The sequence below is a fragment of the Rosa rugosa genome, chromosome 6 (genome assembly GCF_958449725.1).
Source record: "Rosa rugosa chromosome 6, drRosRugo1.1, whole genome shotgun sequence".
Classification (NCBI taxonomy): domain Eukaryota; kingdom Viridiplantae; phylum Streptophyta; class Magnoliopsida; order Rosales; family Rosaceae; genus Rosa; species Rosa rugosa.
The window spans coordinates 6,983,585-6,991,847 of record NC_084825.1 but is presented as its reverse complement, the minus strand read 5'-3'; the positions used below and the strand labels follow the sequence as shown (position 1 = coordinate 6,991,847).

The window sequence follows — 8,263 nt, the reverse complement described above, 5'->3', positions numbered from 1 at the left end:
TTTGCAGGTAATGAAGATCGAGGAGCTGATATTAACAGTTTTCCTAGCTCTAGGAATCTCTCATACACACTAGTGTTTAGCACTTTCAGATCATTCACCGCCTAGCAGTGTTCATTAATTAGCATATAGATCAGAGTAGACTTGGACATCTGAGGTTCCTTCTCGAGAACAGCAATCATATCCTTCACAGATATACTACGAGTACTAGCCACCTTTGTTTGAGGTATCATCGTAACTTGGCAATTCCTCCCAAACTTTCCGACAACACTCCCAACTGTAGACACCAAAGCTTCTACACCTCCCCCTTTCTCTGCTTCTACATTGCCATTCATTGTTCTTCCAGCAGATGATGTAGCCTTGGGATTTACATCTTTACCTCGACGCTTCTCCCAGGCCAGCTGATCCGCCTTAAGCTGCCATTTTGCCAATATGTCATGTCCTCCAAGGGCAGCAACATTTGTTGCTGCTGTACTTCTCCTCATTTTGTCATCTCCATCATCATGTTTGTCCTTAACACCCTCAATTCCGTTAGTGCTAAGTGCTAACCTGAGCTTCATTAAGCTTCTGAGCCGTTCCCTGCAACTCTTCCATAGCCTTCTTGTTGAGAATCATAATTTCTTGCTTCACATCAGATGTAGAAACAGTGTGGTGTCTCAATTTTTCGCAATCAACCCACTGCTTCGACTGTCTAATCAAATTGCATATGATCCCCCTCATTCTCTCCTCCACACACATTGACAAGCATCTCTCCACATCTTTGTCTACACCAATTCTCAAACCACACCTCCCCATGATTCCCTCCAACTTTTTCTGCAGGGGAATCTTCTGCAAAACCAGCGCTTCTTGGTTTTCTTGAAGCACAATTTTTCGAGATGCTTGCTGCTTCTTGAGCCCCGAAAGCAACAGCATGCGCTCTTGCTCTTCCACAAGATTGACTCCACTGACAGAAACGACGTCGCGGAGTTGCTCAATGCCTTCTTGATCTGTGTCTATCTCATCATCAGCTACCTTTTGCTTCTTACTTGGTGGTGGAGAAGCACTACGCTTGTTAGGGTTTTTGACAGGAGGAAGCAGAGGGTTTGGGAAGAATGGTGAAAACCCCATTGATGAAGACTGCCCAAGATTTCTATAGGAAATTTGGTTTCTTGAGGCTCGAGTTAAATGGAATGTAATAGAGCTGATCTTGCGAATATATAATTCTAACGAGAAAAGTTTAATGAGCACAAGCAGAAAACTCACCCAAAGCACAGAGGCAAAGCCAGAAACAAGTCTCAAGTCCGAATAGAACTAGAGAAGATTTTATATACATGTTGAAAAAGGCTGGAGCTCTATTTATTTTCAGGGAAAGAACAAAAAAAAAAAGGTCAGAATAGAGTAGGTAATGATAAAAAAACTCCACTATATTTTCATATTTTCACTTTTGCCCTTTTACCCGTATTTATCCTTTTAACTTTCATCACTTTAATTTTTACTTTTACCGTTACTGTAAATAAAATTTTATATATATATATATATATATATATATATATATATATATATATATATATATAGCAAGGATCTGAAGAGGACGTCCGTGAAGTTGGAAAGTTGCGGACGAAATACGTGTCAAGCGTTGGTTGGTTTAAAGAATTCAATGAGCTGGGCTTATATGCGGGGCCCACCACAGCATCTTCTCTATCTCTCTTGAAGCTAGGATCCAGAACGAGTCTGACTCGTGCCAGGACGCTGTGTCGGTGGTTCTCAAAACATTTCTCGACTCAGAATTCTGCATCCAGCCGAGGGGGGATAGCTTCACCCACATGGTGGCCGGTTCGACCCTGGTCTTTTTCCGGAGGCAGAGCGACGAAAAAACCAGACCCATCTCAAATTTTAAATTTCAATCCCTTCTACCATTGCGTTTCCATGGTTGTATCTCACCGACAAAGCTCGACATAGAAGAAATTTTTTCTTTTTTCTTTTTTGATGGGTTGGTAGTTTGGTAATGAACTTCTATCTTTTTGAATTTCACTCTTCTATCTCAAAATCAAGAAGTTATCTGGGCATCAGTTTCTCAAATACATAGTTTCCTTCTTTCTGGGCATCAATTTCTGGGTTCAACTCTCTTAATTAGAAATTCATGTTTGGATTTATAAAACTATCTGGGTTTGCTTGACTGTGATTCAATTAAAAAGAAAAAAGAATTCTTGATGAAAGCTTTACATCAGTTACGACAAATTGGAGTCTCCAATACTAATAGCACACTATTCCATACTTGTAGATGTTTAAAGATTAGAGCAGATGAGTAGGGCTGGCAAATCCTCCCGAGACAAACCAACCAACTGAGTACCAACCGAACCGAAAATGTTGGTTACCGAAAATGTCGGCTACCGAAGTATTGGTACGGTAATGCCGAACCGAGAGGAACATATTGATACGGTACTGGTACTGATTTGAAGATAAATACGGTATACCGTACAGTACCGTATATTATATATATTATTTATATATTTTATATCTATCGATCTAAACCGTTGATTATTAATAGTTTTATTTCATATTAAATTATAACCGTCGATTAGACTATAACTCTCCAAACCCTAAAGGGGTAATACGACTACTACCCACCACTCCACCAGCCCACCCAGAGACCAGAGTCCCAGACTGCTCAGCCACTCTTTCCCTCAGCCCCTCGAGGCCTCGAAGGCTTGAGGCTCGAACCGAGCCCTTTCTCTCAGACTCAATCACTCAAACCCTCTCCGGCTCTCGATTCGATTCAAACCCAGAACTCTTCGATTTGATTTGATTCGATTCGAGGCCTCGAAGGCTTGAAGTTCGATTCGATAAAAGCTTCAAACCCAGAAAATCTCGTATCTAATCAGAGATTCATGGCCTACGGCCGAAGTTCGATTCGATTCTAACCTAGAACTCTTTGCCTCTCGACCTCTCCTTTGAAGTTCGATTCGATTCAAAGCTTCAAACCCAGAAATCTCGTATCAATTCATTCGATTCATGGCCTACGGCCGGTGAGTTTTCTCTCTCGTATCAATTTTTGGTAGATTTGAGTTTTCTCTTTGGTTAATCTTTGGATTCTAGACCGAGTAATCTCTAAAATTGTAATGGTTTTACTTTTTTGCATCTTGCTGCAGTTAATCACTTAATCTCAAGTGGAATCAGTCTCTTTGAAGTGGAATCTTGATTTTTTACTTGTATATGTGAGTTCTAAACCTGTGAGTTTGGACTCTTTCTTAGTTTCTTTGTTTCTTTACCAATTTATTCTGGGTTTCATGGTTTCCCTTTTGTGCTTGCAGGAACAGGAGGACCGAGGACTAAGAAAGCAAAGTGACTGCACAACTGAAGGTATAATTCATATTATGCAAAGTGATTGTATGAATGTATAATTCACTTGTATTTGACTTGAGAGTTTCTTACTGTAATTACTAATTTTCAGGTGTTGCTCCAATCTCAACAATTCAAGAGGTTTAGGAGCACAGCATTTGGTTGGTTTGGAGAAAGAGGCTAGGTCAGTTTTTTATTGCAAATTTAGATGATGAAAATGTGATGTAGGACGAGAATGGACCCAGTTTAGCCGAAAAACCATAAAAGTAAAGAAGCGGTGTAGAATCAAGAAGCGTGATTGGAAAATAGGTAACTCACGCGTAATCAGGTTACTAGCCGCTGGAATATTCAAGAAGATTTGGTTTTGGACTTTTCGGGTTTCTCGTGCGAAAAGTCAGGTTTTGATTTTGAATCAGATTTGACTAACTGTTGGCCAGAATGTCCGTTTGAAACGCATGATACCTTTCCAGAATAGGAACGACGAGATCTTCAAGACTCACTTTAGTGAGCCCTATCAGATTTAGGCCAAAATGTAACGTCTTAATTATCCGATTCGTGATTTAATATTTTTAGGGTAGTTTTACATTCTTTTTATTTTAGGTTTTCTAGTTTATTTTGGATTTGTTTTGTTTTAATCCGTGGGCTTTAGGGTTTCATTGTTAGTCGCCCTAGGGTTTCTTTTCCCATATATAAGCAACCTTAAACGGCTGCAGAACTATCTTTTATCATATTATCAACCAAAATTGAGATTTTTCTCTCTTTCTCTGGTGGATTCCAGAATTATGTCTTTTAGGGTTTATATCTTGTAAACCCCGTTACTTCCGCCCGCGTCAAAATGTTATATGTTATATGATGAAAATGGTTTGAAGTTTCAATTGTTATAAGCTTTCTGAATTTTTGTTTGTAAGAATTGTGAACTAAGAAGACATGTTTAATGTTTTTGTGAACTGTTTTATTGTGTTATTGTTTTCTGTTTTCTGTTTAGGGTATGGTTTGTTGCTATGTGGAGTTGTGGACTGTTATATATATGTTTGATGTTTGTTTGTTTCATTTCTTTCTTCTTCTTTTTTGTAGCTATGGGTACTCGAAGTGCTAACCTCAGTCAAGCTAGTAGCTCTAGCCCTTCGATTAGTTTTGCAGCTAATATGACGAGTACTGCAGCTTTAGATCATTCCCCTTTAGGACAACCACCCGTAGGTCAAACACTCCCACCTTTAGGTGCTTCTGGTTCAGGTGTTGAATCTGAACCGTCCAACTCACAACCTCATGGATCAGCTATTGCTGGGCAGAAAAGAAAAGAGCATGCTAACAAGAGCCCTCTGTGGACTCATTTTACTAGATGTAAACACCCAACCTCAGACCAAATAGATACCATTTGGTGCACTTGCAATCATTGCAATGAGAGAGTGTTGTGTGACAGTAAAAAGAATGGGACAAGCTCAATGTGGGCACATACTAGGAAATGCATTAGTTGTCCTCTACATGCAGAAACTGATCCCAAGCAAGCTAAATTGAATAGGGATAATGTGAGTGGAGGAGCCACATACCATAAGTATAGCCGGAAGAGGTGTGATGATAGGTGTATCGATATGATTATCAAGGATGAGCTCCCTTTTAGGCAGGTAGAGAAGGAGGGATTTATAGCTTTCTGCAAAGAGTTACAACCTCAATGGCCGGGATTGAACAGAAAGAAGGTTGCCAAGGGTGTGTTAGATAAGTTCAATTTTGAGAAGGCTGTTTTATTGAGTCAATTGAAGGCAAATGAGACTAGGATCTCCATTACCACCGACACCTGGACATCGATCCAGAATATAAACTATTTGGTACTTACTGCCCACTTTATGGATAATGACTGGAAATTGCACAAAAGGATCATCAACTTTTGTACAATTACTAGTCACAAAGGGGACGAGATTGGAAGGGTAGTAGAGCAATGTTTGAGGCAGTGGGAGATCACTAAAGTGTTTACAATCACAGTAGACAATGCTAGTGCTAATGACTTAGCTGTGGAGTACATGAAGCGAAGGTTGAGGAGTTACAAGACTTTGATGTTTGACGGAGAGTTTATACATTTAAGATGTGCATGCCACATTATAAATTTGGTAGTTAGGGATGGTCTGAAGGAGTTACAAGAAGGGATTGCTGCTATATGGAACTGTGCCAAGTATGTTAGGAGTTCATCAAGTCGTCTTGACAAGTTCAGGGAGTTTGCTGTTTTGGAACAATGCAGGGCAAATGCCAATGTTCCATTAGATGTAGTCACAAGATGGAACAGCACATACCTTATGCTTGAAGCTGTGTTCGGCAGAATGGCTGAAGAAGATTGCCATTTTAAAGCTTATTTTGACGAAACAGATAGAAATGGTAAAAGCAGGGTTGGACCACCATCTAATGCGGACTGGAGGAATGCAGAAGCGTTTTGTTTGTTTTTGAAGAAGTTTTATGAAGCTACTGTGAAGCTTAGCGCTTGGAAAAAAATCACTGCAAATATACTATTGGTTGAAATGGTAACATTGCAGACTGAAATTGACAAGGCTGTCATTGCAGAAGACCCTGTTTTGAAGAGGGTTGCCACTTCAATGAAGACCAAGTTCAACAAATATTGGGGAAGCTTCGAAGTGGTGAACAAGATCATCATGATAGCTAATGTTCTTGACCCAAGATACAAGCTGCAGTGGGCTAAAGTAGCAATGGAAAAGGTCAATGCAAGCTATGAGACAATTCATTCAATACAAGGGAACTTGAAGACAATATTGCTGAAGATGTATGATGAATACAAAGGCAATGAGGGCAGTAACCAAGCTGAACAGTGCATGGGAGAAGATTTTGGATTGGACGGGGATGACATGGAGAACCTTGATGAAGTCAGCAAGCAAATAGCAAGGGAGAGGATGGCGGAGCAGTCACAATGCATACGAAATGAAGTTGATCAGTATTTATCGGATAGGTATGTTAGCCTCCTTGCAAAGAATTTTGAAATTCATAAGTGGTGGAAGGCCAATGAGTTAACCTATCCAGTCCTATCAAAGTTAGCAAATGATGTTTTTGCTGTTCCTTGCTCAACAGTGGCCTCGGAGAATGCATTTAGTTTGGGATCAAGAGTGGTGGATCCTTTTAGAGCTTCATTGACACCAAAAATGGTGGAAGCCCTTGTTTGCACTTCGGATTGGTTAAAATCTGACCCCCCAAATTTGTACAAAGATCCCACTGAAGATGACCTTGAAATGTACCACACTTTGGAGGAACTTGAGAGGGGTAAGCTACTCATATTTTCTGCTTATTTATTTTATGAATCATGATATTGTTTTTAACCTCCTCTTTGTTATTTTGCAGAGAATGCTTTTAATCAAGGAGTGGCGGGAACAATGACCAATACCAGCTCTACACAGTCACAAACTACTGCCTCGCTGCCCTCGTAGTCTACATCTTGAGCTTTCAGCTTTCTTGTTCATTGATTGAAATTGCAGAAACTACCTAAATTCTTCTTCATTGACTGAAGTGATGAATGATTGATGAACTATGAAGTGATGAATGATTGATGAGTTGAACTGTGAATTATTGAACTGTGAATTGATGAGATGAACTGTGAATTATTGAATTATAATTTGTATGAACTATGAAGTGATGAATGATTGATGAGATGAACTGAACTGATGAACTGAAGTTATGTATGACAGTTTTTTTGCTTATTTTTCATTTGCTTATGGTTGGGCCTTTGTTTGGAAATTGCTGACAGGTTTGAGCCTTTACAATTTCAGTTGGGCCATAGCTGAAAGCTGGCCCAATCTTAAACTCGGTTGGAGGCCCAACCAACCGATACCGAGAAGTCGGTATACCGACTTTTGTGGCCGGTAATGGTAGCCTATTTTGTGTACCAAGAGTGTCTGGTACGGTAGATGGTATTGGTCTTGAATGTCCGGTACCGAACCGAACCCACCCCTAGATGAGAGGGTCGAAGGGGATGGGATTATGAGAATGGTGGAAGGGAGGAGCGAATGTGAAGTTGGAGTGGAGCTTGAGACGGCGGTGGTTGGCGGGTTTCTTTGGGGAATGAGAGATTAGAAGCAACACTAGAGTGCTATGGTGATATATGAATACTGAGGATTGGAGATTGGAGATACAATTTATAATCAATCTGTTTCCAGTTTTTGGAGAGACAGAGGAGGATCAGGATCAAGAGCAAGTTCTATGTGTTTAGAAAACTGGAAGAGTTAGAGACAGAGAAGGAGTGTTGACTAATTGGACCGAGAGACGGAGAAGATGATGTGGGTGGGACCCGAATGGAAATTAAGTTGATCGGTGGCTAACACGTATCGTCCGCAACTTTCCAACTTCACGGTCGTCCTCTTCAGATCCTTGCTGGTATATATATATATATATATATATATATATATATATATATATATATATATATATATATAGAAAGCCGTACGAGAGCGGACGTCCGCAACCCAGAAAAAGTGCGGACGTCGCTCCTCCGGCCTCGATCGAGCGGCGACGGCGCGGCGCGGCTTGTCAGAGGGACGCTGGGGGTCGTGCGGAGGGGTCTGCGGTCCGGTGGAGTCGCCGGCGATGGTTATGCGGTGCTGCACAGAACTTGCAACTGCAGGTGAGGTGGCTGCCCAGAAACCGGCAAGCCCGACCTCCTCCGACCTCGAACGCCGCCCAGAAGAGGTCTGGGACGCCTCCTGCCTCCCTCCGGCCAGCCCCGCGCCGCCGCTGCCGCCTGGAAGCCGCTGCTGCATCGACGTCCGCACTTTAGCAAAAGTGCGGACGTCCGCTCCTGATCGGGCCTCTATATATATATATGTTATATATATTTTGCCCTTTATGATGGAGCTTGGTGGGTTTATATCTTGAATTTATGATTTTAAGCATTTATTACTATAGAAAATTACACACAAGTGATCTTTTGAAACTTTAATTAGTGATAAGGCCACCTGCTTCC

The 8,263-nt window shown here is 41.0% G+C and overlaps 1 protein-coding gene and 2 long non-coding RNA genes across 3 annotated transcripts; 2 read left to right on the top strand and 1 right to left on the bottom strand.

The window, feature by feature from the left end:
- Positions 1 to 534: 534 nt before the first annotated feature.
- On the bottom strand, positions 535 to 1,104 carry LOC133716137 (transcription initiation factor TFIID subunit 4b-like). Its single transcript, XM_062142871.1, has one exon. The coding sequence runs from the start codon at positions 1,102 to 1,104 to the stop codon at positions 535 to 537; it is 570 nt and encodes a 189-aa protein (XP_061998855.1).
- A 1,451-nt stretch (positions 1,105 to 2,555) lies between these two features.
- Positions 2,556 to 3,499, top strand: LOC133714285 (uncharacterized). Its single transcript, XR_009848539.1, has 4 exons — positions 2,556 to 3,002; positions 3,126 to 3,191; positions 3,288 to 3,336; positions 3,428 to 3,499. It is a non-coding gene; the product is annotated as an uncharacterized LOC133714285 (long non-coding RNA).
- A 2,895-nt stretch (positions 3,500 to 6,394) lies between these two features.
- Positions 6,395 to 6,956, top strand: LOC133714329 (uncharacterized). Its single transcript, XR_009848597.1, has 2 exons — positions 6,395 to 6,570; positions 6,649 to 6,956. It is a non-coding gene; the product is annotated as an uncharacterized LOC133714329 (long non-coding RNA).
- The last annotated feature ends 1,307 nt before the right edge of the window (positions 6,957 to 8,263 follow it).

What these genes read in the sequence shown, in the direction of transcription:
- LOC133716137 (XM_062142871.1), bottom strand. Translation starts at nt 1,104, where the DNA reads ATGGGGTTTTCACCATTCTTCCCAAACCCTCTGCTTCCTCCTGTCAAA.